The following is a 21,543-nucleotide window of genomic DNA, read 5'->3' on the forward strand; positions in this document are numbered from 1 at the left end:
AGTTGACCATACTCTTTTTGGTCCATCTTTCCCTGTGCTTTAGGACCTCTTCTTTGTCCTCACAGTGACCCCAGGCCCTTTGTCATTTTGTTCTTTCTCAGGACACCATTTTCTTTTGGCTACTCTCTCCTTCCCTTCCTTTTTCCCTCTCTCAAACTTCTGGCCAACCAGTTCACCTCTACAGTTCTCTGTGCTCCAACTATAGCCTTTGATTACTGCCATTATCTGTTTTCTATGCTTCTATAAGTAGCTGGAGAAAAATCACAAACCATATTGTATGTATTACAGATTCATATTATATAGACAACCCTCTGACCACTCCCCCTTCACCATCCCACTGAATAAAATGACTGCTTCCAAATTTTGAACCTCAGTTCTAAGTTATCTCCTATGGCATCCCCTCCCCTACACCTTGTCAGCTTCATACTTCACTGGAAAAATGAAGGTCATTTGCCAAGAGTCAGCTCTTTCCATACCACTCAGAAATCTACCATTTCCCATTATCTCCTTTTTTTTTTTTTTTTTTAAACTTTGTAATACATGGCACACCTCTCTACATGCCCCTGTATAGTAGCCTCCTCTCCAGATCATGATTATTCCTTCTACTCTTTAGTACTGGCTGATCTATAAATGCAGCTAAACAGAACATCCAACACTCAGCCTGGAGTGCATTCAAATCTTACCTCAGATACTAGGTGGCAGTGTGATTCTAGGTAAGTTATGTAACCCTTTCTGCTTCAGTCTCCTCCAATGTAAAATGGGGTTAACATCAGGGTTGTTGGATATTTGTGCTGCACTTAGCACAGGGGCTGGTGCACAGTATGGGCTTCATAAAAGATTCATTTCCTTCTTTCCTTTTCTTCTACTGGTTTCTCCCCTGCCTCCTCCCAACACATCCATGTCTTCCCTGTCCTTACTTTATCTAACTCCTCTCTGATACCTACACTCCTGCTTTTTCCTCTCCTTTTCAGCTAAACTTCCAGAGAGAACCCTCTATACTTGCCCCTCTTCCTCTCCCTTCTGAATTTTTCTGTATTTTGCAGCCTGGCTTCTGAATCATCATTCAACTGAAATTGTTCTTTAAATTTACCAGTGATCTCTTCACTGACAAACCTAACAACCTGTTCTGTCCTCGTCCTTTTTGATCTCTCTGCAACCTTTGAAACTGTCAATCATCATCTCTTCCTCTCTAGGTTTCTGTTTGGGGGGGGGAGAGGTCTTCCCACTTGTCTGGCTTCTCCTTCTTAGGCTCCTTTTCTGGATCTTCATTCAATTCTTGCTCACTAACCAACTGGGATGGAACCTCAGGGATCTGTCCTGTTTTTTCTCCATACTACCTTGTTTGGTATTCTCATTAGCTCACAAATGTGCACATTCCCCCTGCTTCTCTTCTGAGCACTAGCTGGGCTTTAGACATCTCAAACTCTCTACATCATAAGTATCTCAAACTCAACATGTCTAAAACAACTCTTTCCAACTTTCTTAGTATGGCTGAGGACACCATTGTCCTCCTAGGTTCCAAATCTCAGTGTGACTTTTGACTCCTGACATATATCCCACATAGCCAATTTTTAAAACTTGTCATTTTGACTTTCATGTCCTATTTACTCCACTGACAAAGCCACTATGCTTGCTCAGACCCTCACCATCTCTTGCTTACATTACTGCAAGAGCATTCAGTTGGTCTTCTTCCCTCAAGCCTTTCCCAATCCAAAGTGACCTTACAAAAGGGCAGGCCTGACTATGTTACCTGCCTACTCAATAAAGATAAGGGGCTTCCAATTATCTCCAGGATCAACCATAAAATTCTACTTGGCTTTTTTTTCTTTTAAAATAATTTTTTATAATCTATTGTTGTTATTATTGTTATCTGGATTTCTCCCAGAATCCCTTTCCCTGCCAGAGCCAACCTAGATAAGAAATTCTATTTTTAAAGAAAAAACAGGAAGAAAAAAATTCAGCAAATCTAAATCAATATATCAAAAATGTCTGAAAATATATACACACATTTACATACACACACACACACACACACGAATCTCCCTCTACAAAGCAGTAAAAAAGCAGTATCCTGCCATTTCTCTTCTTTAGGACTATTCTTATTCACTGAAATTTTGCCCTTTCCTTGGCTTTTAAAGCTAACTTCACCACCTCTCTCCTTCCCAATGTTCTTTGTGTATACTACAGGTCACTTATTGACTTGGTCTCCTGGCTGATCTCCACATACCAGAAGCCACCTCCTGATATCATACATTTACCCTGGCTGCTGTCCAGGTCTAGAATATTATTAATCCTGGTTCCCTGGCTTTTTTCAAGTCTTAACTAAAGTTCCATCTTCTATAAGAAGTCTCTGTTGCCAGTTCCCCTAAATGTTAGAGCCTTCCACCTGAGACTACTCCCAACTTGCTCTGTCTCTAGCTTATCTATACATAGTTTTTTTTGTATGTGTTCTCTCATTAAATTGTGAGTTCTTCCAAAAACAGAGTCTATCTTTTGTTTATATCCTCAGAGATGGCACACAGTAGGTGCTTAATAAAAGGTCTGTGATTTACGGAGAACAAGGAAGATATTTTGTCTTTCTGTGTATCCCCAATGCTAAGTACGGTGTACAGAACATAGAAACAATAATTAGTTAATGGCTATTTCTTTGGGCAAAGAAAGCCTACAGTAATTCCACAAAAACTTCACAGTACAGAACATAGTTGGACATGCTTAAACACCTACCAATTTCCATCGTTGCTCTGGGATTGCACTGATATCCACAGGGTGACGCTCTATTACGTTAAGAAATCGTACTTCTGGGACAGCAATAGCACAGATCACGTGAATCCACCTGGACAGTTCACAGGAAAGCCTGATTACAAACTATATTTTTTGGTGAGTGCTCACTTTTTTGTTATTAAATTAATATATTCTATTCGATTATGTTCTATCATTCCTTGTTCAACCATTCCCTGATGACTATACACATATTTTGTTTCTAATTTTAACACAAATAATCCACTGCTATTACCATTTTCGTATGGATGACTTTTTAATTGAAATTAATAAAATCCTTAAAATACTGTACCAGTGATTGAATTTCAGGATTAAAGCACATGGGTAATTTTTCTTGCTCAATTTTATTTTTCCCCTCCAAAACCAAGGAAGAAATTCACAACTTCACCAGCACTATTACTATATAGTCGCTCCAATTAGCATAACTGCTAGGCTTAATGTGTGTGAAGTAATATCTCACAATTTTTTATTGTGTGATTCTTGTTTACTAGCGATTTTAAATTTTTTTTTAGGTGGTTGGTGATTGAATAGTCACAGCGAGCAAAGCATGTATCAAGCTAAAGCAAAGCAGTGCCAGTAACTCCATTTTACAGGGAAGAAAACTGAAATTCAGGAAAGCTTATATAGATAAGAAGGTGAACTGGGGTTTAAAGAGATCTTTTTCCTCGCAAAACTACAACATGGAAACTTATGCTAACAATAAGATTGATTATGAGATGGGATAAATTAGACATGACTTAAGCCTGATGATAATTTAAGACTTAGGTTGTGTCCCCCAACTATAAACTCTTTGCCCAATATTTGGGTCTTACTTGGTATCTGACAGATCAATGACACATCTGGATAAGAAAAACAGTAAGCATCAACCATAGAATGGTTCTCTAGTACAAATTTCAATCATTTCCTCTTCTTTCCTGCTCCCAATCAGAGCTACCCACAGTAGAGTAGTAATATATGCTAAAGGTGTAAGCTCTAGGACTAAACACTCAAAAAACATAAGTCTTTCCTACCTTTTATCAGTTGTCATCTGAAGAGCTCCTCCCCTGAGGTTACACAAACAACATTCCTATAGAGGAAAAATCATTGTACCGATTAATGTTAAAAGCTACCAGACTATTCCCATTCAAGCTTTCTTCTACATTGTTCCAGTAGTCTCTCTTGGAGGCAGATCCTTAAATTAACTCTTCAGGAATAACAACAAATACCTGACATTTCTATAGTGGTTTAAAGCTTCCAATCCATTCTTATTCCCTCCTCCTCATTCCCCCACTATCTTGTGACCCAGGTAGGACAAATAAAGCATGTACTTTTAATATATGAGGAAACTGAGTTGCAGAAGGGTACAATGGATTGTCCAGGGTAGTACAGTAAGAGAGGTGTTAAAACTAGGGCTCTAACCCAGATCTGAGCATCACAAGAAACATCTTATTCTAGCCCAAACTGTATTTCAGCAGGTATGTGCTCAGCAGGAAACCTGACAAGCAATAATCCAATCTCTGCCTGAAGACCAGTGCTGGGAGAGTCCAGTGATTCCAAACCTGGTAGTCTTTCTTCAACAGCAGACTCTCTTATTCCACATCCTATCCTTGTACTCCCTACTCTTATAGGCTGTCTAATTCAGTTCTTCCAGTTTAAGGAGGACAGGTTTGAAGAAGGGAGGAACTGTGCCTAAAGTCACAGAGTTGTAAGCAAATTGTGAAAGAAACCCAGGTTCTAATCCCAGTTCTGACTCTCAGCCCCAAAGGCCTGAAGACCTGGGGATTTTGAACACTGATGATCAAAGTCTGAAGAACAAAGAGCCCTGACAGTAAAGAGGATGTTACCGCTGTCCAGGCATTGGCTGTGCACCGGGAACAAGTCCAACCTTCATTTACCAGATCAGGACGGATTCCGTAGCAACCTGAAAAAAGGCAGAGATCCAGCTCAAATGCTGTGTCATTGGGAGCTGATGGGCACAGCTGTTGGTGGGTTTAAAAGGCCTTCCAGAATTCACAGCATTTAAGATAATTGTTCTCTCTTACCATCCTCTTCACCTTAATTCAGGCCACTGAACACAGTGTGAAACAAAAGGCTTTGGGGCAAAAGAAGCTAGGAATGGTTCATTTAAAATGCTAATGTTATACAGAAAGAAATCTAAAATCTCCTTTATGTGTGCTTAATTCTGGATAACTCCTGGCTATCAAGCTAAAATATTAATTGTTAAGTATTGTTAAGATATTCTATGAGGCTGGTTATATAAATATTGTCTTGTAATAAAAGTTCACTATCAATGCAATCCAAGACTGGTATCTGACAAATCAAGTTTTTGTGACATATTCTGACTGAGTAATAATTAAAAATGAAAATATCAATAGTTTGGATTCTTATCAACCGCAGCATCACAAACAAGAGCTACTTAAGACATATACTGAAAAGTTATCAATATGACTACACAAGTTTATTCCATCAAAAAGCTCTTTTGATCCTTGGCAGTATATGCAGACAAATCCAAATCAAGTCCTAAAAGTGAAGAAGGGTAAGGAAGCCCAGGATTGAGAGTGGCTCAGGGTTTGGAAAACCAATCAAGAAATGAATATGAAATAGAAACTGGACTGAATAAATATTTCAGTTAGGAACATGAGAGCTGTGTGCAATTAAATAGAGTTTCAGAGCTTATTTCCTGCCTCTGGAATCCCAAGGGAAAAGCTCTGCATTGGGGAAGTAATTGTCCTAAGAATGCGGCTCTTAAGTTAAGTTTCAAGTAACAGAAAGAGAGCACAAAAGAGTGTAAGCAGACATGTCTAGGACACGGTACTCTCAGCTTCATCCCCCACATAGAGATGAATTGACAGTCCAAGTGGAAAAGCCAAGTTAGCTACTAAAAAACAAGATGCTTCATAGAATGCAGTCTAAAGAGGAAAGCCAGATAACACTGATTCAAAGAGAGAGAAAGCTGAGCTGAAGAAAAATTTAACTTCAACCTTATGTGCTGACTGATGAACAATTCTTCCCCCAAACATAGCCCAGCCTGTCAGAAAGTTCCCCTGTGAATAGCTAGGGAAGATAGAGGGCCAGATTGGAATCTAAATTCTTATCTAAGCATGCAGCAAATCAGTTAGGGATTACAGCCTATATAGGTAGATATGGGATGCTTAGACTAGGCTATCACCTTAATTCCATAAGCACACTTAAACAGAGCTGGTAGGATCCTGTCCTAGAAGCAACAAGGGAACTAAACTTTTTCCAGCCAATACTTCCTTCCCTTATTCCTTTCTCCTCCCTCTTCACTGGATTTCAACCTTTCCCTTACTTACAATTCTTATTCCTTTAGGAGAAAACCAAATGCATTTGTCCTATCTATTCCAACTTCAGGACTCACTCTTTCCTTTCCTGAGGCTCCTCCAGTTCTCTGATATGAGGAAAATATTAATGCTCACATCATTTAAATGAGCATGGAGTCCCTATTACTAGTTCTGCTGGTAAGATGGAAAACAATCAGTCCCTTCCTGTTTACCCTGCCACCAAGGCTGCCTTATGTTCCCCCTTCCCTCCAACATTGTTGTCTCCTGTAATATGAATATCTTGAACTTAGAGACTACTTCCTTTTTCTACTGTATTTTCATGGCTTAGGTTAGCATGTTTGTTCAGTCATTCATTCTTTCATTTATCTAATTGATTCATTCACATTCGCTCCTAGCAGTTTGATCTCTGGATTATTGTTACCTTTTTGCACAGATGCAAGAAATAAGAAGTTTCACGATCACTATTAATACTTGATTGATCTCTGCTTATAAGATCCTCCCCTTACCACGGGAACAATAACAAGATCCTCTTTCTAATGCAACAGAGTGCCACAATTAAATACAATCCACTCATCCAAAAGCTTCAGTTCTAATTTCTTGAATCAACTCCTTCCTAGTCAAAAAATATCTGTATCAACTCATTTTAACCTGTAAAAGTTAGAAAAGCTCACAAGAGATAAAATGGCCCTGTGAGTAGAGAAAGCATAAGTAATCACACAGAGGAAAAGGAAAGAACACAAATTCCAGATAATCAGATCACAGAACTGTAATTGCAGAATGATCTAATAAAGATCAATGACACCCTACCCCTAAATCCAAGTTGACCTGAAAAATAAAATGATTAAGTTGCAAAATTTTGGGGAAAACATTTAAGAATCCTCCTAAGGCTTTTTGTTGTTGTTCAGTCAGTTTTTCAGTCATGTCCTACTCTTTGTGAACCCACTGGGGTTTTCTTGGCAGAGATACTGGGGTAGTTTACCATTTCCATTTCCAGATTATTTTATAGATGAGGAACTGAGGCAAACAGGGTTAAGTGACTTGCCCAGGGTTACATAAGTACTAAGTTTCTAAGGACAGATTTGAATTCCATTTTCTTGACAGGTACTTTATCCACTGTGCCACCTAGATACCCAAGGGCATTCTTCATCAATCTAACTATTCTGTTCATGAAGAATTTAATAGCTAAGTTAGAAGAAAAGTGCCCAGTGAAATAAAGGGCTTCCTTCTAAGATACTGTCACAACTGAAGCCCAAACTATAACTGAAAACATACCTGGCTAATCTGCAGGAGTATAGCCATGACTTAATTCTATCCTTGGGTTCCTAGAAGAGGCTGGTCTCTAAGATTGAACAGAAAAAAGGAACTATATCTAGAACATATTTTTTTTTTCTGTGCTGAAGTGTGATCTTCATGGACTTTTAATTGACATTATAGAAGATCAAACTTTCTTCAATAAGTTCTGTGTTTTCTGCCTAATCATGTGACATACTCTCTCAGGTTTTCTATCTGATATATAAGCACCCAAGAGTTGCCAAACTATAGAGAAAACTGGAAACTTCAGGAAATTCAAAAGAGAAATCCACATGAAATAAAAATGAACAAGAACCATAATCCACTTGTATGGTAATTATGAAATAATAAATATATGGTAATGTGAAACCCTACACCTAATGAGTAAAGATTTTTAAGAATGGCAGAAAATACATGATATGGGTTGATCTTAAGCACAGGAAAAACAAGTGAAAACATTCAAAGAGGTTCTATAAAAGAAAAGACTTCCAATACATGAATTAACCTAAAACATTTCTCTAGGAATGTCAATATTTTCCAAACAATAGACCATATTCGTTAGGAGATGCTGTTTCAAGGCCCCCTGAACTTTTGAACAGGACCACAACCACCCATACTGCTTAATACCTGTACTTTTCCCATCAGCCCAGCCTTTCCTCAGTTCCCTAGTAAAGTACATTAACTTACTTGCATGAACTTGTAAGTAGCATTTGGCGCAGGCTATGAGGAGGCTGGTTCCATCGTCACCAATATAAGAATTTGCAGGGAGAGGCTCAGTATTTTCACCGCTTGAAGTAAAACACATTTCCGGGATCAAGGGCTTGGTCTTCTGTCCACACTTGGAAAGCTGAAGTAGTGAAGAGGTCTCCCCAAGAGAGGTCTGGGGAGTTTCTTTATCTGTCTGTAAGGACTTAAGAATTAACAAAGTGTCAAATAAAATCTTTTCTCTAAGAAATGGGTAGGGGGCTCTTGTTCCGAAACATTCACCATATAAATGCTAGTTCTATGTCTGGGGGAACAAAGTAAAAGGATCCATAGTTTCATGAGAATGTGAGAACTGGGAGAATGACATAAAAATGGTAATTTGGCCTCCCCCTGAAGACCTTCTATTTAACCCTACAAAGGAACCCACTCTATTTCTGGGCATGCTTATTTGGTCATAACTGCTGGAAATCTTGCAGCAAATAAGTGCTCGGATTCTCCCCTACGTCTCTAAGATCAACAATGGACTTAGGAACTATATGTCATCCTGAACAGCTTCTACATAATACTTAATTTTCTGTGGGCTAGAAGAGATTATTTGATAAAAAACAAAATGAAACAACAACAATTAAAAAAAAAAAAAAAAAAAAACTAGAGCATTGAAAAGTCCGAGTTTATCCAAGGCCACATAATGCTTGGGATTTGAAAGTTTCTTTTCCCCAAAGAGTTGAGAGGAAAGAAATAGCTCCTCACTGAAAGATAAATAACCTATTCAGGAGGGCTGACAACAAGCCAGGCTTTTATACAAATGACTAGGTAACAGCAAGTATGACAGTCATCAAATGTTTACTGATACTCATGAGGTTTTCAGCACTGCTCTGATGTCTTGTGGCATGGTAAAGAACCTAGAATTTCAAAAGCTCTGTTAAAAAGGATAAAGACAAATGCTGAAAGAAATGTGGAAAAAGTGGGATACTAATGCACTGTTAGTGGAATTGTAATCTAATCTAACCATTCTGGAGAACAACTTGGAACTATGCCCAAAAGGCAACCAAACTTTGGTTTGCATCCTCTTTGATTTAAACATAGCACTACTAAATCTATATTACAAAGAGATTCAAAGAAAAACGAAAAGGACCTATTGATACAAAAATACTTATAGCAGCTCTTTCTGCAGTAGCAAAGAATTGGAAACTGAATTCCCATCAATTAGGGAATCATATCCCATGATATGATAAAATACCGTTGTGCTATAAGAAATGACAAATAGGATGCTTTCAGAAAAACCTGAGAATTCATGCAAAGTAAAATGATTAGAGCCAGAATAATGTCCCCAAATAACAGGAACATTGTAAAAATTATCAACTATGAAAGATTTAGTTACTCCAATCAAGACAATGACCCAAGACAATTTCAAAGGACCCATGATGAAAAATATTATCCACCTCAGAGATATGACGAACTCTGAATGCAGATTGAATCACACTTTTAAAACTTTATTTTTATCCCCTCTGTTTTCTTTTACAGCATGGCTGTTTTGATTCTCTTCATATGTATAATGAACATCAAATTGCCTGACATTTTTGAGGAGGAAGAGGCCAGAAGGAGAGAGAAAATTTGGAATTCAAAATTTTTATAAATGAATGTTAAAAATTTCTTCACATGTAATTGAGAAATATTTAACAAAATAAAAATAAATTGTAAAAAAGAAAGCTATGCTAAAGATCATAAGCTTTGATCAGTTCTACCAAGTTGGAAAGGCTTTATGTAAGAAAATGTGGTAATGAATAATTTATGTATTGATCAAAGGTCAATCTGACAAATCTGAAAAGGCCCACTATTGGGCTGTATTGTCATAAGATAATGCATTTTTTGGAAACAACTAATTCTAAAAGACTAAAAGCTCCTGTTTATCGTCCCGTTTTCCCTCGTACCCCCTTCAAGTCCTTAGGTAGCTTTTCATGTACCTCATTAAGTAAAATTCATGCAATCATAACACAAAGCTAAAAGGGATCTATGAGTTCATCTCCTTCAACATCTATATTTGCACAGGAATCTTCTTAATATTCCTGACTAATTTTCATTCAACTTCTATTTGGTAGCTTCTAATAATGAAGAAATTTCATTTCTCAACAATTTTAACTATTTTGTTTTAAAATAAATTTTAAATGTTTTATATCATAGTCATCTCTAGATAATATTTTCATTTGCCACTCCCCTCAATAGACAAATGAACAAACAGCTAAACAAAAACAACCGGAACAGTGAGGGAGTCTGGAAGTCCAACATTTTAAACCCACAGTCATTTGCCTCTTAAGAGTAAGGAGATGGTAGCAGTAATAAGAAAAAGAAGAAGAAAAAAAAGATTATTACGATGACAGCCTTTATATAAGCACTTTCAAGTTTGCAAAGTGCTTTATATACATTATATTATTTGATCCTCTGTGATGTAGGCCCTATTATTATCACCTATGAGGTTAAATGACTTGTTCAGAGCCACACAGCTAATAAATGTTTGAGGAAGTATTCAAACTTGGGCTTTCTTGACTTACATCTAGTATGCTACCCAAGGTAATATTTAGCAAGAGATGCTCTTTCACCTTTGGTCATTATGGAAACTCAAATGTCTGGTTTCATTTTAGTTTTCTTTTCCATTTATATTCTTCTTGTCATTGTATATACTATACTCTTGGTTTTCTTTGCATCTGTTCATATAAGTCTATGAACTCTTCATAGTCACTTTCTCACAGAATAACGTTCTATTACATTCAAATATTACAACTATCAAGCCATTCTCCAACTGATGGGCATACATTTTTGTTTCCTATTTTTGGATACTACAAAAAGTGGTGATGTGAATATTTGGGTAATCATGTGGCTTTTCTATCTTTGACCTTGGTGCAGTTTATAATGGAGAACTTTTGGACAGCTCTGATGATGACTTTTTCTTTATTTTCCTTTACTTTGAATCTATTGCTAATATGCAACCTCTGTCACTGCTTTGAGTTCTATCCATTGGGATGTGTAATATCACAAATCTACAATCATATAGAGACAGGGCATGTCTAACAAAGTACAAACACCTCCTTTATTCCTGGAGGAAAACTAGAACCACTAGCCTATTTACAATGAGAACCTGACTTTGTAAATCTGTTACTTTGACAATGCCTCCACATCTACAAACTGTCACTATTCTCCACACAAATGTGTGAAACTTTGTTTTTCACACATATGGAAGTGCAAACCTGGGGGATTTAGTACAAGAGGATTTTACTGGAGCAGGGTTAAGAAGATCTGCTTTAGAATTCATGAAGCAGGTTGTCTTGTCCTTCATGCCTCAATTTATGATGTATGAGGCACCATGAGATTTGGTTCCAATTTGGTTTACTTAACAACAGTAATTAAGAAAATTCTCATCTTTGATTAAAGTTCCCCAAACTCTGAATCCCAGCAGCACTTTCTGGCAATGAAAAGAAAGGAATGTGCTTAGTGAGAACATCTAGGCATTATCTCTTTATTTGTTCCAGTGATAAGGTAACTGAATTAAGTGTGTTTGTACAGGCTTAGTTCAATTGTGTTTCTGCAATGCAACCCCTTCTGGCAGCATTAACTGATATAGGAGCCTTAGTGTAGGACTCAAAATTCCTCTTTACTCTTTCCCTGGCCTAGTGACCACAAGCCTCTCCCTTACAAATACCTGTCTGACACGGCCTTAAGATAGCATTAAGATAAACCTCATCCGAAAATGTTGGTTGGTAATAAACTCTCTAGACAACATATGTAATGTTATTCAGCCTATCAAGAAACTTCCCAACCCAAATTTCCAACAAAATGGAGGAAATCACCTTAAAAAAATCTAAAAGTGTAAGATTGAAAATCTTTTCAATCTAACAATTTTTCTAAGTAATTTCCCATGTGTTGCTATTTGTATCCAAATGGCTAGACCTGGTTATATATGTAGTATTTGCATTTGAATTATGGGAAAGAAGAATGTGCACATTCATACATACACACATGCAAAAGTTACCATTTATACAATTCTCTGTATAAGTTTCCCTAAAGTACTAGACATGCTTTCAGTACTTTCTGCTTCTCCTGATTGGGAACATATAGATAAGTGCCATGTAAACCAAGTAGTTCTAGTATTGACCATTTCAGTACTGACGGAATTCCATGGACAGATTTTTTTCCTCCAAGAATAACATGAAATGTGGAAGGGGGAGGTACATAGGATATTTTCCACACTGACAGCACTTCATCCTATACTTTCTCTCAATCGGGGTTAAGTGACTTGATCAGTCACACAGCTAAGCATCTGAGTTTTGATTTGAACTCTGGTCTTCCTGACTCCAGGGCCCAGACTCTATCCACTGCACCACTTAGAGATTATAACTTTTTATGTTGCTGGTAGATGATTTATTTGGCCAAAATATCAATTATCCAGAAGCCAATATTATTTTTTTTTTGAGGGAAGCCTGCCTAAACTTGGCAAGACAGTTTCTCAGATGACAGAAATGATCTATTGCTAGAACCAGTCCAAAGCTAAAGCTTGGAAGGTCTGTCTTCCTCTGGCATAATCTACAAGAGAAGAGGGTTGCCTTCCATGGATGAGAAGGTACAGAAAAAAGATGTCTCTGCCTATTACATTGTGCTAATGTGACCCAATTTTTAATTTTTAGAAACAGATTCTTGAACCCATAAAAATTCAACTCTGAGTTTTCTTTAAGCAAAAAGTACTACACCAGGGCCAGCCATTACAAATGCACTTTGTGGCAAGTCTGCTGACCAGAAATCCTCAGCAAGGCAGCAATTACCTGGTTATAGGGGTAGAAGAGAGTACAGACAGCACAATATGGCTCTACCAGGGCTGCAGCTGCATTGAACTTCTTTTCTGCCTGGAAGTTGTGCACTTTATTCTTCCACTGGAGGGAAAGTAAAGACTTCAAGGCCTCAGGGTCACTCACATCCTCTTCTCCAGAGAAGGGAAACGCTTCTAGAATGAAATGAGGGAGAGCAGGAATGGGAGAGGAAGAAAGGGAGAATTTTTTTTTTTAATGAAAAGGATAAAAGGAAAAAAAGGGACAAGAAAAATAGAGAGTAAATCTTTAGTGCCAATAAAAAACATTTATCTCAAAAACAATAAGAAATAGACAATCAACTACACTGCAATCCATCGCCTTTACCTGAAGCATATACATTTAACTAAACTTGGAATGTACATGTGCAACCCAAAAAATTCATTCAAAATTGATTAAATACCTACATGGACACAGTACAGTGCTAAGTGTAGGAGATACACAAAGTTCGTAATACAAGGTTCCTGTTTTCTACATTTCAGTAAGGAGATAAGTCACACAGATAACTGTAATATATACATACATGGTAGGCCAGGGCCTCAAGCCCATTTTCATCTTTGACTTTTGGCTTTTTGTTTCTCCGACCCCTTCCCCCCCCCATAAATTTATTTATTTGTAATACACATTGTTTTGTGAATCATATTGAGAGAGAAAAAAATCGAAGCAAAAGGGAAAAATCATGACAGAGATTAAAAAAAAAAAAACAGAAAAATAAAGTGAACATAGCATGTGTTGATTTACATTCAGTCTCCTTAGTTTTTTTTATAGATGAAGATGGCATATTCTGGTCAAAGTCTATTGGGATTGCTTTGGCTCACTGAACCACTGAGAAGAACCAAGCCTTTCATAGTTGATCATCACACATTCTTGCTGTTATTGTGTACAATATATTCCTGGTTCTATTTGTTTCACTCAGCATCAGTTCATATAAATCTTTCCAGGTCTTTCTAAAATCAGCTTGTTCATCATTTTTTACAGAACAGTAATATTCTATTACCTTCATACACCACAACTTGTTCAGCCATTCCCCAGTTGATGGGCATCTACTTGTTTTCCATTTCTTTGCTACCACAAAAAGAGCTGCTAAAAACATTTTTGCACATGTCCTCCTGAACTTTTCTAAAATTTCCCTAATAACCTGGCCTTTGGCAAGAAGCCTTCCTGGTCCTTATCTCTAGTTCACAATCTCTATATCTTGTATGTTGTTTTTCCCTCCCCACCCAGACAATTAGACTGTGAGCTACTTGAGAACAGAGATTGTTTTTGCCTCTCCCATTATCTCTAGCACTTAGCACAGTGTAGGTAATGTAATACATTCTTGTTAACATGACTATGGACTCCTACAATGAGCAGATATCTTTACTATGGGAATCCAGTTTGAACTCTTTGTTCACTGAGTCGCATACTAGCTTCCTTAAAGGCTCAAGAGGAGCTTGAAGGTTCCTTGAAAGCTCCTACTTAAAGTTTATCCTGATTCCCCTATCTGTGTCCTCCCTTAACCCAATCCATGCCCCCCAAGAATTACTTTCTATTTATTGTTAACATTTCTTATTTATAATAATGATAGTTATCATTTATATAATATCATTTATGAGTCAGGGAATTGTGATAAGCATTTTTTAAAACAAATATCTCATTTGATCTTCACAACAATGGGAAGTAGGTGCTATTATTATTTCCCATTTAAAAGTAGATGAAACAGAGACAGAGGTTAAAAAGTATCTGTGTGTGTGTGTATACACACACACACACACACACACACACACACACACACACACACACACACAGAAAAAGGCTTAAAACAGTGCCTATCATCTAGTTGGTATCTGATAAATGCTTACTGAATGACTATGAAGAGTCTGTAGAGTAGACAGCACTGTGTTCATCACTGCAGGAGACACAGAGGCTAGTTAAGATCTGGTTCCTGACAAAAGATCAAGAATTCCAAGGGAACTAATGAAAAAAAAAATCAAATGAAGGTGGCCTAGCTGTCCCTGATCAAAACCATTTGGTATTAGCTAAGAAATAGGTTAGGTTCACAGGACAAAATAGTCAATAACTATAGCAATCTAGTATTTGACAAACCCAAAGACCCCACCTTTTGGGATAAGAATGCACTATTTGGCTGCTGGGAAAATTGGAAATTAGGCATTGACCCATACTTAATATCGTACCCCAAGATAAGATCAAAATGAGTTCATGATCTAGGCAAAAAGAACAAGATTATAAATGAATTAGAAGAACATAGGATAGTTTACCTCTTAGACCTGTGGAGGAAGAAGGAATTTGTGACCAAAGAAGAACTAGAGATCATTATTGATCACAAAATAGAAAATTTTGATTATATCAAGTTAAAAAAACTTTTGTACAAATAAAACTAATGCAGACAAGATCAGAAAGGAAGCAATAAACTGGGAAAACATCTTTACAGTTAAAGATTTTGATAAAGGTCTCATTTCCAAAATAATATATAGAGAATTGACTCAAATTTATAAGAAATCAAGCCATTCTCCAATTGATAAGTGGTCAAAGAATATGAACAAACAATTTTCAGATGACGAAATTGAAACTATTTCTATCCATATGAAAAGATGCTCTAAATCACTATTGATCAGAGAAATGCAAATTAAGACTCTGAAATACTACACACCTCTCAGATTGGCTAAGATGATAGGAAAAGAAAGTGACGAATGTTGGAGGGGATTTGGGGAAACTGGGACACTGATGCATTGCTGGTGGAATTGTGAAGTTATCCAATTATTCTGGAAAACAATTTGGAACTATGCCGAAAGGGCTATCAAATTGCATATCCTCTGATCCAGCAGTTCCTCTACTGGGTCTATATCACAAAGAGATCATAAAAAAAGGAAAAGAATCCTCCATTGCAAAAATGTTTGTGGCAACCCTTTTTGTAGTGGCTAGAAACTGGAAATTGAATGGATGCCCATCAATTGGAGAACAACTGAATAAATTGTGGTATACGAATATTGTGGAATATTATTGTTCTGTAAGAAATGACCAGCAGGATGATTTCAGAAAGACCTGGAGAGACTTACATGAACTGATGCTGAGTGAAACGAGCAGGATCAGGAGGTCATTATATTCTTCTACGACAATACTATATGATGATCAATTCTGTTGGATGTGGCTCTCTTCAACAATGAGGATCCAAATCAGTTCCAATTGATCAGTAATGAACAGAATCAGCTACACCCAGTGAAAGAACACTGGAAAATGAGTGTGGACCACAACCAAGCATTTACACTCTGTTAATTGTTTGCTTGCAATTTTGTTTTTCTTCCCAGGTTATTTTTACCTTCTTTCTAAATCCAATTTTTCTTGTGTAGCTAAGACAACTGTATAAATATGTACAAATACTGTATTTAACATATACTTTAACATATTTAACATGTATGGGACTACCTGCCTTCTAGGAGATGGGATGGAGGGAAGGAGGGGAAAGTTGAAACAAAAGTTTTTGCAAGGGTTGATGTTGAAAAATTACCCATGAATATGCTTTGTCAATAAAAAGCTATTAAAAAAAATATCTGGTTCCTGCAGTAGTGCACATTGAGCCTTGGAATCAGAAGAATAGATTCAAGTTCTGCTCCTAAGCAATCATGGGCAAATCTCTTGCCTTCTCCAAATCACTGCTTACTCTTTTCCAGCGTTCCTTGCTAAACTTCCATTTCATTCATGTTTGACAAGTCAAACAGTACTCCCCCTCTGCTACCCATGATCTTTTCCTGTTTATTCTATTTGGGGTTACAGGGATTACTGATTTAGAGCAGAAAATGATGCCCCATTTTACAGATAAGGAAAGTGAGTCCCAGCAAAGAAAAAAGTGACTGGCTTGGATTTAAATTGATGTCCTCAAATTAAAATCTTACTGCCAGGATCCATGACTATGGGAATAAACTTCCCCATTCATGTTAGACCTGGCTTCTCTCATTGCTATACTCACCGGCATATCTGCCCCTCCTGCTGAGAGATCAAGCAGCCCAACCCAAAGGAAATCTTGCTGCTTTTGTTCTGGGCAGATTTCCACCACTCCCTTTTCTAATCATCCTCCATGCAACTACCACAATCATCTTTATAGATACACACCTGATTGCCTGTTCTAAAATTCTCAGGGGTTCCCCATTTTCTTTATGATAAAATGAAAACTTCTCCTAATATTCAAAGCTCTCCACAATTTAGCTTCACTAGATTGCAGAGATGGGTCACATTGTTCATCACAAATTATATTATTTTCTAGTGCAAAACGGTTTGAGTGATTCCCTGTATTCCATTTTCATGTGTTTTCATAAGTTACCCCTTCAGCCTCCTAACTCAGATCCAGGATCCCCATCACCTGTCTCTTTGAGAATTCTTTTGTGTTCTTTTAAGGCCCCATTCAATTGTCATTCATTAATTATACTTCTTTTTGATTCTCTCCCTTCTTGAGTTATCTTGTGAATACTTACATGTGCACACATGCATATATGTCTCCCAGAACAGGGACTATTTTGTCTGTGTGCTTGACAATTATGTGCAATACATACCTGTTTATATAAGGGTACTTATAGCACTGATAATCTATGTTCAAAAGTTCTTTACCACTCTAAGCATCAATGATCTATGTATTAACATCTACATTATAACTTCAGGCAAATTTACACACTCACCCTCATCACTGGAGCCTTCTTGTTTGACAACAGACAATGGGGATCTAGTTGGTGGTTTACCCAAGGGATGACGCCGACTCTTCTTGATCTCCATTTTCAATTTGGAAAAGGTGGATGGAGCCTGTAAAAATAAAAACTACTTAAAAGAAATACAATGACAGAATGTCAAGGAGGATACAATGGAAAGACCAGGAAATCTGTTAATTTTGTCATCCTCAGCCAATGGGGTGATGAGAAAGGAATCTTGCACTTCAATATAAGAAATAAAAGGCTCATTCCCAAGTCTATAAGCATGGATCTGCCTAGGGACTGCCCTTGGGTGTTTCACCCAATTCTTTCAAGAACTATAAATTAAAAAAAAAAGAAAAGAAGAAAGGAAGGACAGAGGGAGGAAGGAAGGAAAAAGGGAGGAGGGGGGAGAGGGAAGGGAAAAGAGTGGAAGGAGAAGGGGAGGGGGAGAAGGGGAGAGGGAAGAATCAATGGCAAATCCAACTTTGAAATAACTATTATTTCAAAAAAACATCTTTTTTGTTCCCCATCTTCACCCTTAGCCAGATCAATAATGCACTGTACTAAGAACAGCCAGCATTCCTTACTGGATAACCTCAACTGAAGAAGGATGAAATGTCCCTAGAAGGCCTAAAAGGGCAACCAGCTAATGGCTATCTAGACAACCTGACTCAGTTACATTCCATGCCTTTTTCTCAGTCATCACATTATCTAATCTACATTCAAAGAGTTTTATCAATTATCTTCCACAGATGTTTTTAGTTCAAATTCTGATCACAACCAGGAAACAAAATTAGCTTAAGAAGTAAATTCTCCAAAAGTACTAATGCCTTCTGCTTGCTTATGCTAGAATTAGCTAACTCCTTTTCCCATAACATTACCTGAACCTCACTGGTTTTGGGACCAATCTCCACCTGTTCGGCTTCTTCCCTTTCTTCTTCCTTCACTGTTAGCTCCATGGGCACAGTCTGCTCCCTCCAAATCTGGCCTTTCTGAGCAAAGTGCTCAAGCGTCTGCTGGCAAGATACACGCTCTTTGTCAAATGCCACCTTATTGGTCCGTGGAACCACATATAACATGGGAATGATAGGTCGAGGCTTAAAGTCATCCTCTTCGCTGGGCACCTCAGAGGGATGGACAATGTTGAGGGGGGCAGCTAAGGGAAAGCTCTCTTCTGTGGCAGCAGAGACTGGTGCTAGCACAGGGGGCTCCAATGTGGGAGGAGGTGGTGGGGGGACCTCTTCATCTGTACAGAGCTGGGGTGGAGGTGACAACAACTGAGGCGGCTGAGGAGGGTGGTGGTGGTGGTGGTGATGGTGGTGGTGATGGTGCTTCTTCTTCTTATCACTTTTGGCTTTGGGGGCACGGAGCTTGGTCTTACCATCCCCTGGTCCAAGAAATTAAAAATGTGTTACTGACAGAGAACAACATTTTTTAGCAATCTACCAACAACAAGGATTTCCTAAGCGGGTAGGTTATGTCACTTCTGATTGTCAGAATGAAGAAACTGGAAGAGACTCCTTAGCTCCTTCCAATTCTAGATCTATGACCCTGAATACAGGTTTAGGATTTATCAGGAGCTCTGAGGAAAAGAGAGTTGTTTAAGACTTCAGCTGTGCTTACAAGAAGCTTACAATCTAGCTAGGAATTTAGGATACACACATTAAACATGGTGGATAAAGCAGTAAATAACTGAATATGACATTATATAGTCTACTAGAAGTGTGAAACATGTGCCCAGAGGACTGCATCTGGTCCACAACACTTCCATAGCAGATGAAAATATAATTGGGAATTATTTAACAAAATAAATATATACCATAACATAAAATAATATTACATTTTTAAAGCTAAATCAATATCCAGATATTCTTTTATAACATTTAGTTTTCTATCTGAATTTTATACCACTGGTTCAAAGGAGGTCTAAGCCTAATACTTTTTAGGCTTAAGTAGCTTAAAATTGCACTAAGATGCTTAGGACACCCTATTTATTGCTATGGTTGTACAATTTTTTCACTCAAAAATCTTCAGAAGCTTGCCTTGGTTTCCCAAGTTAAATTCAAACTCTTGAGGCTGCTATTAAAGGTTCTATCAGAACTTTCAAATATCATCACAATACCTCTGTTGTCTTACCTCCAGTACTACCTTTTTATGTCCAACTAAATGGGGCTATTCTCAGCCCTCCTAAGAACCTAAGATCAAGCTCTTCCCTAGCTCTAGAATACCCCAACATCTACTAACTCTTTACAGGAAACATTCATACCTGTCCTTTAAAAGTCAACTCAAATGCTACCTCCTCCAAGGTGGTGGAGCAGCTTAGAGTGCTGTATAAAAAAGTCAGGAAGCTTTTGATTTACAGCCAGACTCGAGTCACTTTTTAGCTGTATGATCCTGAATAAGTCACTTAACTTCTGTTTGCCTCAATTTTCTCAGCTGTAAAATGGGGATATTAATAGTACCTACCCCACAGGGTTGTTTTGAGAATCAAATGAGATAAACATGCTTACAATCTTTATCACAGTGTCTGGCACATAAAATGTGCTTAACATATGCTTGATGACTAACCCAATGCTTTATAATTCTACATGAACATTCAACTATATATATAGCATTACATCTTATCTGTATTATCCTTTTAATTAGACTTAAAGGTAGAAATGCTGTCTTAATTCTAGTGTTTTTTCCCCTGTTAATTATTCTCCTATTTGTCCTGTATTTAGCTTGCTTTGTGTATTTGTTTGTGTGTTGTCTCCCCAATTAATCTGTAAAGTCCTTAAAGGAAATATTGTCTCTTGCCTCTTTTTGTATCTCCAGTGCATAAGCACAGTGCCTGCTCATAGTGGGCACTTCATATTTATTGATTGAACAAACTTTTTATCTTGTCTAGTACTTAGTTTCATTTTCAGGGAATGAAATGTACTATTGTGGACTAAAAACCTTTGGGAAGGACAGGAGCCTTGAAGGACTGGCAGGATTTGGAGTAAAAATTAGGGAAGGAGGGCATGCTAGGTGGTGCTATAATGGTAGGTGCTCAGATATGAAGGCAGTGAATGAAGACAAAATGCGGAGAGGAATGAGGAACACTGGAAGCCTACAAAGAAGAGACAGGCTTAACTTGAATAGAGTTCAAATTAAGTAATTATGAGAAATAAAGATCAATGAGTTGAGGGAGGAACAAATTAATTTAATAAGGAAGTTATTTTAAATAAGTTTACTATCCTAGAAAATGCATCTTTTAGGCCAGTGCTAATATCTAACTTGGCTATCTCCTTAACAAATTTGTATTTTCAAGCATTTATGGGAATAAATGACCTTCAGAGGTAAAAAAAAAAAACCTTCCTAGTTCAAAAACTTTTTTTTATTAAATATTCATTATATACAAAAAACTAATGGTGTATATCCTGAAAGTAAGACAATTAAGACATGGTTCCTGTTCTGAGGAAGTTAAGAATCTATCAAGGGACATAAAATACATACAAAAATAGTATTATGTAATATCTGTGATATAAAAAAATTATAAAAGCATAAAAGAGGCAAGTACTATGTAAGTTGGAAGAAGAAAAGATTTTTGATTTTGGCACAGCATCTGAGCAAAGACAAGACAGGATTTGGGAGTGGAGGGGAGGGTATTAGAGAATGGGTAGAATCCCAAAAGGTAGACATGAGAAAGAAGAAAACCTAGCTATAGGAATAATGTGGACACAGGCACGGAATTGTGAACAATACAGGATGAGGAGAAAGAATAGAAAGTTAAGGACAGTTTATAGGAAGTAAAGCACACATATAGAAGGGAATAGTGTGATGATGGAGTAAAGATTCATGGCTTAGAACTTAAAGGAAATTCAGGTTATAGAAGGACTTGACCATCAGGCAAGATGTTTAGAATTTATTTGGGAGTCTCTAGAGACCCAATGAAGAGTTGAGCAGGTTTTCTGGGAAGAAAAGTGAGAAGATGAG

At 37.4% G+C, this 21,543-nt stretch overlaps 1 protein-coding gene across 3 annotated transcripts in view; it reads right to left on the reverse strand.

Moving 5' to 3' along the window:
- KDM4B (lysine demethylase 4B) overlaps nucleotides 1-21,543 on the reverse strand; it is a 282,960-nt gene that overhangs the window by 23,296 nt on the left and 238,121 nt on the right. For 2 of the 3 annotated variants that reach the window (XM_051971833.1, XM_051971831.1), the window contains 7 exons: nucleotides 18,465-18,970; nucleotides 17,575-17,695; nucleotides 12,866-13,044; nucleotides 8,037-8,259; nucleotides 4,602-4,678; nucleotides 3,789-3,844; nucleotides 2,725-2,833 (listed from right to left, as the gene is read on the reverse strand). In XM_051971833.1, coding sequence (XP_051827793.1) covers nucleotides 2,725-2,833; nucleotides 3,789-3,844; nucleotides 4,602-4,678; nucleotides 8,037-8,259; nucleotides 12,866-13,044; nucleotides 17,575-17,695; nucleotides 18,465-18,970 — 1,271 coding nt within the window. The remainder of the gene's footprint in view (nucleotides 1-2,724; nucleotides 2,834-3,788; nucleotides 3,845-4,601; nucleotides 4,679-8,036; nucleotides 8,260-12,865; nucleotides 13,045-17,574; nucleotides 17,696-18,464; nucleotides 18,971-21,543) is intronic. The other variant, XM_051971832.1, reaches the window with a different exon arrangement.

This window comes from Antechinus flavipes, chromosome 1, assembly GCF_016432865.1.
Source record: "Antechinus flavipes isolate AdamAnt ecotype Samford, QLD, Australia chromosome 1, AdamAnt_v2, whole genome shotgun sequence".
Classification (NCBI taxonomy): Eukaryota; Metazoa; Chordata; class Mammalia; order Dasyuromorphia; family Dasyuridae; genus Antechinus; species Antechinus flavipes.